Genomic DNA, 19846 nt, shown 5'->3' with positions numbered 1-19846 from the left:
GAAGAAATGCAATTGAGAGAATTGCATTTCGAGACACCTTCCTTCAAGGCATGCAGTCAGGTGCCTCCTCGCTGCGTGTGCAGGTGCTGCTGCTGTGAAGCCAGAGCCAGGGAATTGCTGCTTCTGTCTTGGAGAAAGGTCTCAGGAGGAGAGAGCCTTGAGTGATGGTTAGCAGTGAAATGTAGCAGGTAGGCTGGAAGGAAAGCTTGCAGGCTCAGGAGAGCTTTCTGATCTGCAGTGAATAGCCTATTCCGTGTTGGGTTTCAGTGCTCTAATGGATGCACTCTGTTTATTTCTGCTCGTCTTCTATAAAATTTGAAGCCAACAAGCTGCTCAAGAGAGCAGCACGTTGCAAGCAAGCCCTGAAAGAGGCTTAAATTGCTTGTACAGGCTGTAGTGAAATTAGAGCAGTATACCATGCAGTGCAATTGTGGGTGGATGAACCTAATAAAATATTATGATCCAAACATCAGTTTGTTTGGTGGTTTTTTTTCCCTTTCCCTCCTGGCTTTGACACTTTCCTCGCAGAATTTTCTACGCTGCCAGAACAACAAGACCAACTACAACTTGGTGTGTGAGACGCTGCAGTTTCTGGACTGTATCTGTGGAAGCACAACTGGTGGACTTGGACTTCTTGGTCTGTATATAAATGAGAAAAATGTAGCGCTGATCAACCAGACGCTGGAAAGTTTGACCGAGTACTGTCAGGGGCCTTGCCACGAGAACCAGGTAATACATCCACAGCTGTGACAAGCATCACCCTTTCTCCCTGTACCCAAGCGTGTGCTCTGCTGGGCTTGGCTCTCGGTCTGCTAGACATGTTCTCTTGTAACGCTGCTCCCTTTACTTGCCCTACAAAGGGGTTTTGGTTTGGGGTTTTTTTCCCTAATAAACTCATAATAATCAACTTCTCTTTCTTGGGCCCCCCTCTGAGGACTTGAGCCACTCAAAGCAGTAGAGAGTTTTCTGCTTTGCTGAGATTTAAGTTGTTTTATTAGGCTTGACAGACAGGGAAGAGTGGAGTATTTTTGTACTTGAAATACTGTCTAGTAAAAACGTTGCTAAAACCAAGCTCTGTTGCCTGTTGTAAAAGAGGCGAGAAATGTGCCCCCCCCCCAGCCCGGTGGGAGAAAGTTGAGCTCTGTAGCTTTGTTAATGAAGGTGATAACCACTGTTTTGAGACGTAGCCTTGCACGTAGAACCAGGTGCACGTTGCTGCCGACTGTCCCTGCGCGGGGACGCGGCAGTGGTTCCCATCGAGCACGGGGTGGGTGTTGGTGAGGACCACCAAGTCTCTGCTGGGGGCTGAGGCAGCCTCTGTCCAGCTCCCCCCAAACCGTACTCACCGTCAGCGGTATGTTCTGCTCTGAGCAGGAAGAACTGTTTTAAAGCAAGCGTGGTGGTTTAAGTAACCCTGTTACAGGGAAGGGGTAACTGAATAATGACAGTAATCCTGTCAGATAAAGCAGTTACTGACCCACAGCTGGAGTTGGTCCGCTCTGTTCCTCGAGGGTTGAATAATCAGCAAGGAATATGGGAAGATACTTTGTTGGCATAAGCAGGAGTTTTTAGGTGCTCCAGAATTACAGTTTGCTCCAGTGGGAAGGACCGGCGGGCAGGGGCAGCTGTACTGCTCGGCTGTGCTTTTCCATTTCACCTTCCCGCAGGTTGTAGAGCCGTGCTTTTGAGCAGCATCGCCAATTAGTCAGGCCCATGTCTTCTGCCTTCGGTCTGAACGTGACCCTTGCTGTAACTGTTTCCATGAGTCAAATGAGGTCTGAAAGTCTAGACTAAACCATACTAAAGAGATAGCTACCCCAAAATAGTTTTCCAAATTCTGGCTGCATATTTTGGCATTGACGCCGCAAATAACACGTGCTCTGTGTGTGTGTGTGTTGGAGAACACTTTTCCCATTGGGCTGATATGACCTGCGAAGTCCTGTGTAGCGGGGTGGGTGTCACCCTTCTAACATGGATATCTGCTTATTTTCTCTATTTGCATATTAATTGAACCATAGTATGGTATGGAAAGACTGGAATATGACTTTCCAAAAAGTCTTCAAGAATATCTATTCTTTAAAGTGCCTTTTCTTCATGCACTCAAACGTAATTTACAGCAAAGCTAAACAAAGGGGGGGGGGTGACGATGTTCAGCTGAAATTGTACCTCTGCGAGGGAATGCATGAGGCTGTACACATCAGTTCATAACTGACAGTTTCTCTCTGTCATATGGGTCAGGTGGAATAACAACCTTTAGATATAGGTATGGATCCTCGCAGTGGGGCTTGATGACAGAGCAGGGCTCTGGATTTTGAAGCCAGCACGCTGCTGTTGGTTGGTACATTTCAGTTATAGACCATTATAAAAGCAGGGCTAAAGGGTAAGCAAGAAGGTTACAGAAATTCACATTCTTTGGTTAGACAGGACTGAAGTAGGTGTTGATTGGCAGATCTAAAATAAAGAAAACTCTCTCTAATCTCAGTAAAACAGTGTTCTTCCTCAGCTATGTATTCAGCCTGGACTCTTTGGCATGTAAATGCTTCATTTATCAACTGTGTTGCTTTCTGCTTCCTGAGGCTGGGTGGTTTCTGTAGGACATGCCATGGCTGATGATAGGAAAAGCTTGAAACAAAATGCCTTAATCTTTTGTTATTCCACTGACTGGAGTTTTCTGTTCAGTTATCCATCTCAAACAGCTTATGAGGTGATGAAAGAGGTGACTCTTCTGTTCTGGCTGGGTCACCAGCCTAGGCTGCATTTTTAGTGTAGACAATTAGTGAAGTTTGATGAATTTTCTTTGGACAGAACTGCATTGCTACTCACGAGTCCAACGGTATTGACATCATCACAGCATTAATTCTCAATGACATCAACCCGTTGGGAAAGAAAAGGATGGACCTTGTGTTGGAACTGAAGGCAAGTGAATATCTTGTGCGATCCACGTTAACAGTAAGATGAAACATAATTTTATTGTTGGAATTATGTGGGTGTTTATTATATCCCAATATTCATAAGTGCCAAAAAATTATATGCATCAGCGAGCTGGAGGCAGTGCTCAAAGATTATTCGTCAGAGGCATTTCATCTTTTAAATGATAACATGGAGGCACCAGTTTTCAGATGGGGGGAGGATGCAGGCAGCCAAGATATGCCGAGGAATCCTAAAATAATTTCCTGTTAAAGATTTAAAGCTGATGAAAACTTCTCCATTGTTTCGGAGCTTTTACATATACAATGGAAGTAAAATTTCTCGTGCTATGTCTAGTTTCCTCATACTTTATTGCTGCTGTTTAATCAGTTGATGTTTAATCATCAAGAATTGTTTAGGGCGGTTCATATTAATGCTGAAATAATTAGCCCTTGTGCTGGTTTCAAAATACACTAGCAGGTTGTCTTCTAGCAACAGCAGTCACAGAGCACTCCTGCATCAGCATATGTTTTAGAAATATTTCCTTTCTGACTTATTGTCCTGTCTTATAGTGCAATGTCTAGTTGTTTTCCGCTGCCGACTCACACCATTATTATGGGTAGTGTGGGTTTTTTATTATTCTAAATAAAAAATGCTTTTAGACTCAATTAGCATTATACTTCAAAATTAAATACTTTTATTGGTTTTTATTGTCAGTCATGATGGATTTTAATCTTAATTGTTCGTATTAAAGTAGTCTGGTGCCTTGTGGTAGTTTCCCATTTCCTCCCTCTATTTCTTGGCATGAGCAGGTTGCAGAGTAATTTTCAGTTAAAAGCAGCGGAGCACGTCTGTGTCTTCAGCCTTGGCTGTCCTTTGATTTAATCAACAGTATCTTGAGTAAAGCTGAGCTGCACCATTTTGGAGTTGAGAGCTTGTGGTAATGCTGCAGTATCTTTAAAACAAAACAAAATAATACCAGCTTGCAACCTCAGCGTTTCGGAAATCCGAACCTTAACTTGGGTTAGTTTGATGGCCCCCCGATAAGTAGGGCTTGGGAAATAAACTGGTAAAAACATACTACGAAGTTGTGTATATCAGTAATTAGAGGAGATGGAGGGCTTGGCGAGGAGAGGCTGCAGGAGCCCGCAGTGGGCTGGCGGGGAGGGTCTGCCTTGCCCGCGGGTCGTGTTTTCAGAAGCCGGCTGTCTCGAGCCCTTCTTTAGCCCGGGTGGTAGTGCCCAAGCTGGGTACCCTCCTCGTTTTTGGACTCCTGGCAGTGATTGCTGGTGTTCTTCCCTCCCTTCAGAACAACGCCTCAAAACTGCTCTTGGCGATCATGGAGAGCAGGCACGACAGCGAGAACGCGGAGAGGATCCTCTACAACATGAGGCCCAAAGAGCTGGTGAGTCCCTGGGTCGCTCTGAAACTCCCGACTCCCTTCAAACCAGTGACAGCAGCACTGGGGAGACTGGGGCGGTCGCGTCCCCCCGAGGCGTGCTGCAAGAGGTCTGTGCGTGGATTGCTGGGCGGTGGAAGAGCTTTCAAGGATTTGGTTAAATGAGTGCAATATCCACAGGGGGGTCTGTCTTGTTCCCAGGCAGCACGAGCGATTAGGGAAACCATGTCGAATGCCACGGAGGAGGCATTCAGCAACCTGCGTGAGGCAGGGAAGGAGCGTCGTCCGACTCTTTGGAATCCACGTGTAGAAGTTATTTGCACAAGAGACAGAGAGAAACGAAAACTTCTTGTGCCCTAAAAGCAGTTCAGTAGACTGTAGCAGGCTTTTGGGCCGGTTAATGTGTTAACTGGTGAAAACACAGCCAGGAGATTCAAAGTACAGCTGAAACACTGTCGAGTTGTCTCGGTGCACGTAGCTACGGCGGGGGCCAGAGGTCGGAACATGATGGAGCGTGCGGCGAGGGTGGCCCGGGATGCATTACCTGGAGGGGAACGTGAAGTTTAGGTTCTTGTGTCAATGAGCTGGGCTGAAGGTGCTGAGTTCAGGTCTCCTCTTTTATCCTGGTGGTTGGGAAGCCCACCGACGTTCCTCTCTCATGTATATGCTCAGGTCCCTTTCAGCTCTGTACGAGTACGAAGTGTATACTGGCCTTAGCAGACTTCAGCCCTCAGCCTGAGCTGTCTCTTCAGTGGCCTGTGTCTCTCTTTCTAGGTGGAAGTGATAAAGAAGGCTTATCTGCAGGGAGAAGTAGAATTTGAGGATGGAGAAAATGGGGAAGATCTTGCGGCATCTCCGAGGAACGTGGGACACAACATTTATATATTAGCTCATCAGGTAGAACTTTGCCTACAGCTTTTGTAAACCTGTAAAGAATCAGAAAAGAAAATTCTGTAATATAAGAAAAGTTTTGGAGTTTTCTTTTATAATGGGAAGCAGACAGGCTCTTGACCGAGTTTCTGAAGACATGTGATTCAAGTTCTTGGCAGTACTGGGGAGCAATGTATTATTTTTCAGCTGTGTCAAAGGTTACTTTATACTCCCAAAGAAATTATTCTCACAGATCAATTAAACTGCAAGCAGAAATCTCACTCTGCTTCTGTGGTTCTTGCCACATTCTCCCTATGTTGGAGCCAGTCAGGTTTGTTGTATTGATACAACATGGTGTTTGAAAGGTAAAAGACCAAGGGGGAGGTGTAGAATATATCTAGATATACTTAATATATTGATGCTACATGTATCACTTCATTACAGACTTCTTTTTCCTTTAGCATCTGAGAAGAAAGACCATCACTCTGCTGTAAGATGAATTTAGAGCATGCAGAAGCATTTTTGGAGCAATGCTCTGTGCATCTGCTTTTCAATTGATGCAAATTTTCTCTTCCGTCCCTGCCTAGATACTTGTGTGATTAGCACACCTTTGAATTAGGGTGGGTGTAGAAGGATAGACTGAATGTGAATGTTCAAAGTTTCCCAGGTCAGGCAAAGGGTGGGAGAGGATGGGTAAAAGAGGAGTATAACACGGATATTAAAAAAAAATACATATTTGAATCATTCTGACTTGCTCCCAAAATAGAGCTGCAGGGTGTCTGGTTGGAATAGAACAAGCCTTCTGTCAACTTTGCCCTTTCTTAGCAGCTGACTGCGTACTATTTCTTTTTTTTATGCCAAAAATCAGAAATTTAATATCATAGAGAGACATCTGGTGTCTCCCACTCCCTTTGCATTCCTTTATTTTAGTTGGCTCGTCATAACAAAGAGCTGCAGAACATGCTGAAGCCGGGAGGTCAGATAGAGGGAGACGAGGCTCTGGAGTTTTACGCCAAGCACACGGCACAGATTGAGGTACAGGGAAGCTGGTGGCTGCCGGGAGGTGTGGGGGGGGAATGATCTGCTGCGGAAAGAGCCGTTTGGAAGAAAAATGATGGAGTTAAATGCCGGCTATGTTATATGTGATATTTTGATCGAACTGACTACCTGTGTGTGGACTGTCATCTTTGACATGAGAATATATGTGTACTTATTTTTTTATTTTAGTTTTTGACAGCCGCTGGGGGGGGGAGCTATTTTTGAGCTGTCATATGTGGGCTTTAAGATGGAGCTGAGCAGAGCTCTGTTGGCAGGAGGAAGTGTAACTTCGCTTCTGTTACATTTTGGCCGGAACTATTGCTGAATCCATAAAGTTAGTGATAGCTTTTGCCATTCTTTCTGTATTAAAATGACAGTTTGGCCTGATGTACAATCTAAGATGCTTTTTAAAAGTAAAACACACACAAATATGGAGAGTTCACAAGACTCTAATAACCAATATAAATATAACTCTTATTCCTCATACTTGCCTGTGCAGTGCATGGCTAAAATTTGCTAAGATTCTTGAACTGGGCAACCAGATTGCTCTGAAATTCAGCACAGCTTTGGTGCAGGATTCACTGGGCCCTGTGGAAATCCCAGTTAAAAGCAGTATTGCCAGGATAAGACCGCAGCATAGAAATTAGCAGTCTTGGAGCTAACTGTAGGCCTACTTTGAAAGGTAAATTAAATGAAGTCTCTATCAAGCTGCTGTTCTATGGAAATGTGTCCAAGTTTCTACATGTAGCTGGTTTGAAAGGGTGGGGGGAGCAGACAAATGAAGAAATAAAAGAATTTAGAAACTAGGAAGAACTCTAAGAAGGCTGCTCTTCAGATTGTCAGGTCGGACCGTACCATGGAGCAGATTGTCTTTCCCGTGCCCAGTATCTGTGAATTCCTCACAAAGGAGTCCAAGCTGCGGATATATTATACCACGGAGAGGGATGAACAAGGCAGCAAGATCAACGACTTCTTCATGAAATCAGAAGACCTCTTTAATGAGATGAACTGGCAAAAGAAATTGCGAGGTAGGTTGCTGTTGCCAGCGTGGTTGTGTGGAGCATCACCAGCAGAGCGCTGAGGTCAGGTTTTCAGAGTTTGAAATGTTGACTTGGTAGCAGATGGTTCCCCAGTGTGGCAGCAACCTTGATAATTGTTTGAAAGAGTCTGCTCCTCTGCACGATGGCAGTATGCTGTAATGAAGTCAAGCTTAATGCAAGAGCAATATGGACCAACTGGAGGGGATCCAGGGGAGAGCAGTAAGAAGGATCACAGGTCGTCTTTTTTAAGATCCAACAGGAAGGAACAGAATTGTGGAGGCTTAGCTTAAATGAGAAGGCATTTGGTGGCAGGGAGGAATGGAGAGGACACAGCTGAAGAAAGCAGCGGTCTGTTCTCCTTCCCTGCACTGGATACACGAAGCAGTTCCCTTGCTTTGTGAGGAGGAGTAAGGCTGGGTAATGCAGCATGGACTTATGGCATCTGCAGCAATGGAGGCACTTGAGAACAGGTTAAACATGCATTTTTCCAGTAATGGTAGAAGTAGAATTCGACCTTCCTTTGGGCAAGGAATAGACTGGCAGATGTGCCGACTAAGTCCCTTCCAGCCCTGTGATGCTAAAACACCTGAAAGCGAGCATTTTCAAGCACTGCTTTTCCGTCTGAAGTTCCCCCTGGCAGCTAGGAAAACTTTTTAAATTATCTTTTAATTCATACAGTGCCACCACCTCCCCCAGTACACTTTCTAACTTGTTTGCTTAAAATTATTTATAAAAAAAACCAATCTTGTTTTGCTAAAGGAGAAACGTTGCACATGAGGCTCAGCTTCAGTGGGCAGTCATGAGTGGTTAGAATTTACCAACAATGACCCTCTGAAATGTGAGAGAAAGCAGTTATTTCCTGCTCAAGTCAACATCTGCCATCTGATGCCACTGTTGTTCCCCATGCTTGAATCAGCTGAACTCCAATTATTAGCGCAAGAGCACAGACTGGTCCGGAACCACCTCCTAGAGCAAATGTGAGAGTGGGCTGGTGCTGTACAGCTGCGTGCTGCTGCCAGCCTCCAAAACCTGCCTGCTGGGCCAGGCATCCACGCCAGCACGGTTAGCAAAGGTTTTCCCCCGACGGAGACCTTGCTGGTAGTCAGCATTGCATAGCATCGGAAAAAATTAAGTGAGAAGGGTCCTCTTGACCTTCCTTCTTGTGAAAATTATTTTTTATAAAATTATTCCCTTTGTTGTAACCTCTGACGATTGCATTTTGCCCTTTCACTGTGCACCTCCAAGAAGAGCTTGGACTCTTTCCAGTTTGTTTTTGGGATGCATATGCACAGTTCACGCTAGAGCTTATGAAGTGTTGCACAATTGGTAACGGAAACTCAGTATTTGCTTCTGATCATTTGGGTGTATGTATGTATATGTTAGTAGATCTTTTAACAGAGAAAAGCAGTTGTAATCATATTACTTAAAATTATCAAAGTCAGGTATAGATGAGACCGCCTGAAACTTGGTCAGCTCTACTGAATTATTTTTCATGTCCATGAATACTAAATAGAGTGGAGCTATTTCCACTGAACAATGGATTAGTACTTCTGACAGCATCAAAATCCTGAGGAAGCTGTTTCCTAAAATGACTTCTAAGAGCTCTACAAGAAATACGGAATTATTTCCTAAACAAATGGACAGCTTTGTCTTCGACAGCATCCATGTATGCTGTTAGATGTTGTTGTTTTAATTACTTTAATTGTCTTTGAGGCTATCTCCAGGCAAGCTGTGAAGACATCCATAATTAACAACAGACCACAAATTAGTCAAGATCCACCTGCAGAAGTGGAGAATATTTCTTTTTTCTTTAAGAAACTGGAATAATTTAATCTGTCTCCTCATATTCTGGCCTTATTTGGCCTCTAGGTGATATTCTATGTTTATACAATTGTTTCTCACATCTTAAATACAGGTTGGTGTTTTCGAGATGTGACCAGCTGGCAGTGCTCTGTGCTGCGCTCATGTGATACCACTTACAGATTATTCAAGCCTGAGAAAGACTTTCTAAAAAAGTCTTTATAAAGACCCATGTACTTCCCCTTCAGCTCATGGTGCTAGCCCATATTCTGAGCACCATAAGTCTCCCAAGGTCTTAATTAAGAATTCAAATGAGCTTGCCAAAACCAGCAGAGGTGCTACACAGGGCAGACAGTCTGTGCCCATCCCCAAAGGAAGGTTTAAAGTAAAACCCGGAACTTTATAATGACCCTTCGTATAACAATTTCATACAGATGAATTCAACCTGCTTACAAATTCTTCCAGTTAAAATGAAATTGAGAACAGAAATAATATAGAAATCAGTGTATCGTTTATTTGAAACATTGCTACATCGCCTTTCAGCGAGGCTTAACATGTGCCTGGCTGATGAGGTGCAGTGAAGCTTGTGTTCTTACAGTGACGGGGTACCTTTTTGTAGTCCTTTGTACTTTGCATTCAGCTGTTCAATACATTTGCTTTTTATGTGCATTTCAACTCAGTATAATGAGGCATTGTATAATTCTTTTAACCCATTTTTTTTGCTTAGGATGCTAGAAGAGGTGATTTGCTGAAGAGAGGTGGTGGCTACTGTGAGGCTCAGAATTGCTGCATTCATTAATTTGTTCTTCAGCCCCAGAGTTTGCATTTTCATCTTTTCCATAAATTTCACTGTGAGCTTCTTTCCTTTGCTCTCTGATATCTGTACATGTTACCTCCTTCCACCAGGGAAAAACATTAGTTCTTTCCCTTCTTTGAGAGCATTTTTAATTGATTTTTTTTCCCCCCCACTCTAGATTTCAGGAGTACACAATTTGCTGTACAATAAGCCTGCAGGAACTAAAATCGGGGATTTTGCCTTGATGCAGAGGGAATTACTGTAAGGCAGCTTCTTAGCTGTCCTTGTCATCTTCTGGTCTGCGACCACTTCAGAAAATGAATCTTTTTGCTTTCTGTGCCTCTTGATTCTAGCTGCAGAGATTATTAAAACTAGGAGTCTTTTTGAAAAGTATTTATATGTAACATTAAGAATTTAAAATGTGCAGCTGTTTAACTGTACGCTTAGCTCTGTGCAGATGTGCTTGTGTCCTTTGCCCAGAGGGCAGAGGGAAGGCCAGCCAAGCTTCAGCTCGGTTATTATTCTGGGGCTATACTGGTCTATTATCAGCCTGAAGTGAAGTTGTCTTACTTGCTTGGCAGCTAGTCCTAAACATTTTAAATTTATGGCTGTGTCGCTATGCTGCACTTTGTGCCTTAATTGTCCACCTTGCCCTGTCTTCACTGCGGTTTTTCTGGCTTGCTGCAGCAGAAAAGAAGTTTGAAGGTGGGCAGCGTCTCATGGAGGTGAGCTGCTGGCGGCAGCAGCAGCAGCGTAACTCAGAGGGATGGGGCTGAATCTCACCGTTACGAACCTGTACAAATTTTCTTCCTCCTAATTGTTCTTTGTGTGACTCTGAGTACCAAGTATGTTATTAGGGGAAACCTGAAGTCCTTGACCTCTGCATTTCTGAGCTTGTTCTCATGCTGCTGCTAAATCATGTTTGAAAATGCTTTCCTTTTTAACGCCAGTCCTTTGCCCTAAAGCACTATCTAGGAAACTGGAAGTACCCCAAATGTAAAGAGTAATCAAATAAACTTCAGAATAAGCCATGAATATTACTGCTGTTGATGCTGTGCTTTTGGGCAAACTGAAAATAAACTGAGTTTTGGTGGAGATTAATTTTTTATATATAGAACTTTTATTTTTTTAAATGCTTCATTAACAAGAGTTATTTTTCTCTTTTACAGCTCAACCTTTCCTGTACTGGTGTGCTCGCAACATGTCCTTCTGGAGCAGTATTTCCTTTAACCTGGCTGTCCTTATGAACCTGCTCGTGGCATTTTTCTATCCATTCAAAGGAATTCGAGGAGGTACCAATATTTAACATACAAAAATATGTGAACAAACAAGGGATAAGGAGCCAAATTCTGTCCCCCACTTGTGTCTCTGCATCCCTGTTTATTTCAGTGGGGATAGCAGAACAGAAATTGGCTTTTTTTGTAATTGCCTTGATATAAATTGTGCTGTTCTTTGAGGCATTTGGAAGGAAAACGTAGAGCCATGCTTTTTCCTAAGGGAAAAAATTATCAAAGACAGACATCCACCTTTAATCACTTGACTGTTCTACTTTGTTTTAAAGTTCTGTAATTATGTATTGAACTAAGAATATGAGAAATGTTAATTTATTGCTTTCCTTGAGCTTGCATTTTATTAACGCCATTTTCCATCAAACTTTTGTGGTTGCATAGCACTTCAGGAGGCCTCTGAGCGTTGGGGTTGGGTGAGTGAGATTACCCTGCGTTGGCAGGGGAGGCATACGGGGGCGAAGGGACCTGCTTTGTGCCATTAGGAATCAATGGAGAATACAGAAGAAGAGCCCGTCTCCCCTCTGTTACTGTCTCTCCAGGAGACCCTTACCCCCCTGAGCACTTAGAGCAGAGTTTGCCTTACGGAGCGAGGAGGAACCACATCCCCTGGCTCTGGAGGTTGCCTCTCCGAGGTTCCTTACCATCAGCGGCCAGCAGCTGGACTTGCTATCATTTCTAATGTAAAGCGGGGGTTAACATGTGTGGTTCATGTGGGATTGCACAATCTTGCTGTAATAGGTCTCCTGGAAGTTGCTTTTGATCCAAACAGTGGGTTTGTGCGACAGTGGTGGTTCTTAGAGCCAATTCAGTAAATACTCCCAGTGGAGTCCTGATGAGATTCAGCTGCTCTTCCTTAGATCCAGCCTCTCCCAAGAGATGCACCCCAGGGCAGGTCGAGGGGTGGAATCTGGAAATCTGGAGAAATATTCTTGTGGATGCCTCTGTCCAGTTTCTCCCTTGCAAAGCTGGTGTAAGGGAAATGACTAGCTAGGAGCTTTTTCCACATCCGTGTCAACTGGAGTAAATAAGGACCCCAGCAGTAAAAGCTCCTTCTGGAGAGGGTGATTCATGTTCAAGCCTTCACTTCCGTTTCTTTGAGATTCATCATGCAACAGGGCCAGTTAGATGCTTATCTTTTCCTATTGAACTTCCATCTGCATCTTTCTTGCATCCATTGCTAACTACAGAACCCAAAGACAATGCGGCTCAAAGACAGCAGCAGCCTGAACCTAACAAAATTATCAGCTGAGCTCTGTGTGTGCGGCATAAAAGCCATTTCACCCCTTTTGCAGCTCACCAGTTAATTTAGACTGAGGAGAGTCGTAGTTTTGTCCAAGTAGTGTTCGACAGCAGCTTGTGGTCGCAGTGTGGTAAAGGCAGCGGGCGTGGAAAACTTGTGTTTAGGGGTTCTGCATCCTGATAAAGCCTGTGAGAAGGTACAGGATATTTTAGACCAAATTTCAGTGTTCCTGAGAGGGGGAAGAGTATAGTTACCTTCTGCAACACCAGGCTGTGGTTTCGGCTGGTGTACCTCTGCATCGCACCCTGTGGCAGCAGACCGCGGGGCTACCCGGATCCCGTTCTGGCTGGCAGTGGGTTGAAGGGTTTTAACAAGCACAAAGAGCAACTGAATTTTCTGTCTCTAGTTTCAAAGATGACAGGTTAAAATTTAAAGGTCTGTATTTATGGCTGATAGGAAAGCTGGTAATTAAAGGAGTTCATTGAGATTACAAGTTGCAAGACTTGGCAGTGGGGATCATTTGCCATTTTGAAGATGCCCTACCCTACATGCTTGAAATACTTTATCAGGTAACATTTTGATAAAATCTCTTCCTCTACTAGTTACAGTCAAAAATGAAAAATAAGTAAATACATGTGTATTTTATATTTAGCTTTTTTTAAGAAAAAAAAAAACCCTCTTCAAAACAGACTGTTTGGGGGAAGTTGTCAGTGTCTTGAGTTGCTCAGACATGGTGAACTGAGCAGCTGATCAGCATCTGACTGTAGCAGAAGCTGTAAAACTTCTGACTTGAGGAGCAGAAACAAAACTGGATGCCTGGAATTCGATACCGGAACGGTGAGAATTCCAGAGACAGGGAGACCTTCCTGCCGGTTACGTGCTCCTCCTGCCGCAGTCGTGTAGCGGACTCCACGTGCTCGCAGCAAGGCTTTGACGTAGGTTGGGCGCAGAGGGTTGATGTCGAGTGATCGCTGGCTCGGCGAGCTCCGTTTGCCAAGGGCAAAGGCACTGCTCCCAGTCTGCTCCCAGTCTGTTCCCAGTCTCTCTCCATCCCTGGAGAGGAGAGGCGAGCCCGTGCCCTGAGCCCCGCTCTTCCCTGCGAGTACTCGCCTGACCCGGGTCCCACTAAGGACATTTCATGTCACGGCGTTGCACTCCTCGTGCCAATGAGCTGCCTGTGGTGTCGGGTCTTTCCAAGGTGGATGTTACAGGCAATAGCTGAGGACTTCATTAACTCTAGTTATTTTTGCCGGCCTGCTGGGAACTGCTGAAACTTGTGAAAGCAAATCCCTTCATGTGCTGTGGATGGCTTTGTGATAGCTGGGATGTTCAGACACCTGTGCAGGTGCCAGCAGGGTCCTTCAGGATCTGCCTCTCGTGGCAATTCTCAAGTCATTCCTAAATAAGCTTTTGTGCATTTTTCTGTCTCTCCCCTTTCTGTGCTGTTTATCGTTCCCACACGGGTGAGACTGTTTCGAGCTCTGCACCTTTTGCTGTTTGACAGCTCAAGTAGCGGTGGCAGTGTTGCTCTGGGATCCCAAACTCCCTTCAGACAGCGGAAACATCTGTTCAACTTTACGCTTATTAAGTTTTAATTTCCATCTATCTTCTGCTGTCTTTATTAATCTACAGTGATTTGGAACAAAATGAAATGGCTGCTCGTGGTAGTCAGATGAGACTAATATTTCCTAAGCTGTCTGAATTTGGGCGGGGGGAGGAAAAAGCCCTCAGCAAATATCTTGCCAATAAGACACAACAGTCCTCTGCATATGTACTTGTAGAAGGGCTGCCGAGTGCTATGAAATTTGGGGGATCTTGCCTTTTTGTCTGTTAAGGAGCCAGTTGCTTGAAGAAAAACTTCTTTTTTTTGTCAGTTTTAAGAAAGAGATGTCTCTCATATTCTGCATAAACCCAGGGTAAATGGTATTTTCAGCTGAGTATTTTTTATGGCTCTTTGAGAACTGTATTTTTAGCAACATAGGCTTGATGTTATGTAAGCAGACAGTCTCATGGGACAGTCTAAATAGAACCAGAAATAGCAAGAGATGACAAAAACTGGTACGAGGTTTTTGACCAAAAGCATAATAGGAGAATCTGCTGTGAATCTGGACCTGGAGGAGTATGTTGTCTGTCTTCACCTACCCATTCAATGCCTCTACAGAGCACATTAGCAAAATGCCTCTCCTTTTCAGCATTCAAGGTGTATAAGTAATGAACACTAAAATGGAGAATCCTATAATACTGGCGCTTATCATTTACATAACGCTTTAGTAACAAGTTTGTAATTAAAATCTGCTGAAGGCATTGGGCTCAGATGTTCCACTTACAGCTTTGAAATCAGTAATGTCTGAACATGAGCCTTAATGATGCTCCACCAGAGATAAGATAAAATGGCATTTAGTTGGTTATTTTGGTTTTGTTTGGTTTGGTTCTACAAAGTATTGAATTGGGTTTTGGTTTTGCCTCTCCACCCTAGGTACACTGGAGCCCCACTTGTCAGGCTTGCTGTGGACAGCTATGCTGATATCTCTGGCCATCGTTATAGCTCTGCCTAAGCCCCACGGCATCCGAGCCTTAATCGCTTCTACAATATTACGACTAATATTTTCAGTTGGTTTACAACCTACCTTATTTCTTCTGGGTGCATTCAACGTAAGTATTGAGTGGGCTTTTTTGAAGTTCTCTTGCATCTTACATAAGGGTTTCTTACCTGCTCGGGAAGATGTCAGGCAAAAATAGCCTGGGACATTGTGGTGGAACTGGTGGGAGAAATAATTCCCTCTTTGGACTGTTTCTAGCAGAAGTGCTTTGCTGTTGTTCATTTAATTCTGGTTCCCCAGGCTGGAGACCTCTGAGGTTTTGCTCAGTTTTGCCACAGTCTAGAAACAGCTCCCACCCCAGCCAGAAATGTAAAGAAGTCTCTGTGACCCTAAAGTACATAGTTATTCGCTCAAACCCGTCTCCGTTCAGCGACTAAGCTACAGTATTTTCAGGGTTGTGTAAGATTCACTAAACAATGCATTTCCCCAGTGTCTGTCTGCAGTCTACCTGCTAGCCAAAAGCTGACACTAAGCAGTTTTGCTACAGTAATGTGTGGACTGAGCATGTAAGCTGAGCCACCAGAGAACTTCATTAACGCTCAAACCCGGATACTTGTGGTCTCCTGTGGCAAGTAAGCCAAAAGGGCTTCTCTCTGACTGAGTCAGCAGGAGCCGTGCAAAGATGTGTCTTCTCAAAGACCTTGCCTTTATTACGAAGTGCCCAGCTTTCAAGTGCATCATTTAATAGCGTTACTTGTCTTCAAAAGACATCACCATGTAGTACAGAGCCAGAGTTGCATTGCGAGGGTGGTGGGTGTTGCTGTTGGTAATCGTAGCATTTAGCAGGTTCCAGGTAAGTTGAAGGCAGCTTTCCTTCTGGTGTTGACGGCTGGTGTTACACAGGAGGATTACTGGGTGCGTGATCCGAGAGTGAATTGCTGAGGGAATCTGGACTGCTTGCTTATTAGCAAGCAACAGGAGGTGTTTCAGAAACATAAGGGTTGCTGTAGGCTAGAGAGTTACTTGACTGCAGAAAGTGCCATGCTTAGAACAGGGGTGGGGTGGTTTGGTTTTTTAGGAAGGCTTACCTCTTGCACCAGGGAGCGTTTTTATGTTGTTCTTTAAATTTTAGTCTTGATGCCCTTTGACAACAAGCTGGAAACAGGAGTCAGTGCACACGTTTTCTTGGACATCTGCAGTTTTAGTTTTAGCTCACTGTCTCAGCCGTGCAGAAAACGCAACAGAAAGCAGGTTTTGACTGACGTGTGAAATGCTGTCGTGTAACAGACAATTCAGCACGGTTCTTGATATCATCATGGAGCCAAGTTACCTCCAGCTTTGAAAAATTGCCTTTTTTTTCCTGAAAGCCACATGTTGTAACTAATACATGGTTAATCTTTCCTTAGGTCTGTAATAAAATCATTTTTCTGATGAGTTTTGTGGGTAACTGTGGAACCTTCACTAGAGGATACAAGGCAATGATCATGGATGTAGAGTTTCTTTATCACCTGCTGTACCTTCTGATTTGCGCTCTGGGGCTCTTCGTACATGAATTCTTTTATAGTTTGTTGGTAGGTATTCACTTTGCCCTCAGAGTGGTTTTCTGTCTGCGTTTGTAAAGTCCCATCTCGGACCTATCTAGATGTGTCATACGCCGCTTTCTTTCTGTTTTACTACTGGGAAATTGTTGTACCAGCACTCGTTTGAGAACTGCACACTGGAGATTTTGCCTGGGAGAAGTTACGGTGGGAGGCTACGGGACTCCTGCTGCATCTCTTCTTCCTCATTCGTACGGACAAGCGGGGGCTTTCTTGTTCTTCTCACATATGTTATACAAGACGTGTTTAAGGTTAAATTTAGTTTAAATTGCTCGTTACAGTAAATGTGTATGCAGTTGCAATGAAGGTATTTAGCATTTCCCTGTGTATGTTAGTTCTCTTCTCAGACTTCGAAGGCATGGGGTTGCTAGGTTAGATGTATTGCTTGTGACCCTGCTCTGACATCCAAGATAACAAAACAATTTAAAATGTCGTGACTTTAATATCAATACCTGGTGAAGGTTTAAGCCTTCTTAAGGTCATATAAGCTCTTACGTGAGGGGAAAAAAAAATCTAGCCATAGAAATGTTAGCTGAACAGTAGGTACTTTTGGAGTTACCATGCTATGAGTAAGAGGCACACAGTCTTGAAGATGGTTTACTGTTATTGTCAATAGCTATAACATAGTGTCCATGCTTTTGGAGCAGTTGGTTATCTTTGGAGTGTCTCCTTAGCTGTAGCTAGACTCCAGACCTCACACGACTGACACGGATGCCTGGCATATGTGTTTTTTCTGTTTGGGGTGGAATTCATCTTGCACAGCACAATACTTCTAAGAATAAGCACTGAAGGAGTATATCTAGTGTTGGTGGAGAAAATGTGTCACTTTTAAAGCAAACCTTAAATCCCATTCAGAACACTCTATTTTTGTCCCTTTGTTTGATGCTTGCGACATCCTCTGGTACCTGAATTGGTTATTTTCTGTATTGATGTAGGTACAATTTAACAAATACCTGTTCTCTCATTGTCAGCCAGCATAGCCAGCAACCTGCCTGGGCTGTGCTGGTGAGTTGTCACAGACCCAGAGGGGAGAAAAATTAAGGAAACATCTGTAAAGAAATTTAAACAAAGAATTTGGGAAAAAAATGTTGCTCATTTAATTATACACTCCATAAGCTAAGACTTAAAGGAAAGAGCTAACTGTATTTTGAGATGCGCTACTTGCAGATTGTGATGGGGCAGATAGTACTATAAAAAAAAGGTAAAACAGTATGTGTTAGCAGCTTTATGTTTAAAGCACGCACTGTATACCTAGCACTTAAGCAAGAATACCTGCCCTCACACCAGGCAGGGACTTCTTCCCAAGCTGCTGCTCAGGACTAGAGTCCGTGCAGTGCAGATGAAGAGGAGGGTACAGCTTACCTCCTTTCTTCGTGTTTCGAAGTGCATGGCACAAGACTGGTACAGTGGGAGTGAGGGACCCCATCTCCCTTGCCTCCTGCTATATTTTGCTTTGCTGATATGTTAAATTTCAGATAACTATAAAAAGGCAAAAAAAAAAAGTGCTTTAAATGCTCTTTAAAACATCAGATTGGTATTGTTAACGTGCTGCCCCATGTTACGCCAACACATAGCATGCCACCAGTGGTATTGGTGGTACGTGTGAGAAACAGCCTTTGCTTTTTGTTCGTTGCCCCCCAGCTCTTTGACTTGGTGTACCGAGAAGAGACCTTGCTGAACGTCATCAAGAGCGTCACTCGCAATGGGCGTTCTATCATCCTGACTGCTGTTCTCGCTCTCATCTTGGTCTACCTGTTCTCCATAGTGGGGTACCTCTTCTTCAAAGATGACTTTATCCTGGAAGTAGACAAGCTCCCTAATGAAACATTATTGCCAGGTTGGTACCGGCGCCTCATTTCGACGGTTTGTGTTGAAGAAAGTAATGGGCTTTTGTTCCCCGGGGTGTGCTGACTGTCTTCCACCTTTTGCAAAACATACTGATTGCCTCACCAGTTTGACAATTTCTTCCTTACAAAGGACGCTGTTTAAATAGAAAATAAAATTTTAAAACAATCAAATGGATGGGGGCAAATGGATACCCCAGTATTTTTACAAAACACTGCAATCTGCTGCAGCATAAAGAGGGATGGGGAGGAGGAAGCCCTGGAGATAGCACTTGGGCTCTTCTGCACATGGTTGAGATTTATTTCTCCCCTCACTGTTTGCTAAAACAGTTGAGATTATCTAATTCAGCTACACCTACTCCCTCCCCCAGTTTAATTACAAGCAGACTTTAGGTAGGCCATTGTGGAGAAGGCTCTGCACTGGGAGAATTCAGTTCTGCCTCGGATTGCCAGCTCTCAAATGCTTATATTGGCTTTTAACGGTGGGGTTTAGTTTCAGCGTAACAAAAATTAGTATTTTATCTGAAATAACAGACTGAATATAAATGAAGGGCATCAAAGGACAACAAAGAGATGCTCCTGTGAAGTAGAGGTTTATCTCTCTAATTCTGGTTTGCTCATAGTTTTATAGACTGTATTAACCTCCCTCAAATACTTGCTACAGTTTAAACTCTGTAGCAGACTTCTCTGTGCTGACCTTAGGTTGCTTATTGTAAGTTAAAAATTGCATATTTTTTTTTCCACCCTGCAGCATCAAGCTACTAACTTAGTGGGTGGGAAGCACAGTAATGAAGTTTGTTAGAGGAGAGGTTGGGTTTTGTCTTGTTCTGTCTTTGTTTTTTTTTCTGACACTTGAGCTATTCCGACAGGTATTATTTGACATTCCCACTATTTTTTCTAATTTTACTGCCAGCCCTGTGAGAGACCCAAACCTCACTGACCCTATTATTTCACGTTTCCATGTGGCTGGAGAAATGCCAGAGATGTATCACTCTGTGGCAGTAGGTTTGGTCTGATATTTGCAAGATGTTGAAAAGCAAGTTTTCAAGGCACCTTCAAAATTCATTGTGCACTAGAACATAGTAATTTTGGAACAATTTCAATTACTCTCTCAACTTTGGAGCTGATGCAAAATAAATGCACAACTTTGGTCTTTGATTCATAGAAATAAGAAGAATTTTATGTTTGAATTTAAAATCATTGAATGTGTAAATCAGAAAGTACCGTGCCCTTCTAAGCTCTAGGATAATACACTGTTCTGAATCTGCCTAGTAATTGCACACTGAATATGATGGGGTACCTTAATATCTGAGAAGTAATCTTGCAAAACGTATGAAACATTAAAGTATCCATTTGATTCATCACCTTCTGTTTTTAGATCGCGCAGAACCAGGTGAGACCATGACTGGAGAGTTTCTCTATTCAGATGTATGCAAAGCAGGTAGCAGTGAAAACTGTTCTTCAATCATTCCTTCAGACCGTGAG

At 43.5% G+C, this 19846-nt stretch overlaps 1 protein-coding gene across 3 annotated transcripts in view; it reads left to right on the top strand.

The window, feature by feature from the left end:
- ITPR1 (inositol 1,4,5-trisphosphate receptor type 1) overlaps positions 1 to 19846 on the top strand; it is a 180177-nt gene that overhangs the window by 137487 nt on the left and 22844 nt on the right. For all 3 annotated transcript variants that reach the window (XM_075053126.1, XM_075053125.1, XM_075053124.1), the window contains 11 exons: positions 529 to 729; positions 2806 to 2916; positions 4217 to 4312; positions 5081 to 5203; positions 6107 to 6211; positions 7050 to 7242; positions 11020 to 11142; positions 14856 to 15031; positions 16326 to 16490; positions 18159 to 18354; positions 19740 to 19841. In XM_075053126.1, the coding sequence (XP_074909227.1) occupies positions 529 to 729; positions 2806 to 2916; positions 4217 to 4312; positions 5081 to 5203; positions 6107 to 6211; positions 7050 to 7242; positions 11020 to 11142; positions 14856 to 15031; positions 16326 to 16490; positions 18159 to 18354; positions 19740 to 19841 (1591 nt within the window). The remainder of the gene's footprint in view (positions 1 to 528; positions 730 to 2805; positions 2917 to 4216; positions 4313 to 5080; positions 5204 to 6106; positions 6212 to 7049; positions 7243 to 11019; positions 11143 to 14855; positions 15032 to 16325; positions 16491 to 18158; positions 18355 to 19739; positions 19842 to 19846) is intronic.

This window comes from Buteo buteo, chromosome 21 (genome assembly GCF_964188355.1).
Source record: "Buteo buteo chromosome 21, bButBut1.hap1.1, whole genome shotgun sequence".
NCBI classification, from domain to species: Eukaryota; Metazoa; Chordata; class Aves; order Accipitriformes; family Accipitridae; genus Buteo; species Buteo buteo.
The sequence above is the reverse complement of the archived record's forward strand: the minus strand, read 5'-3'. Positions and strand labels throughout refer to the sequence as shown.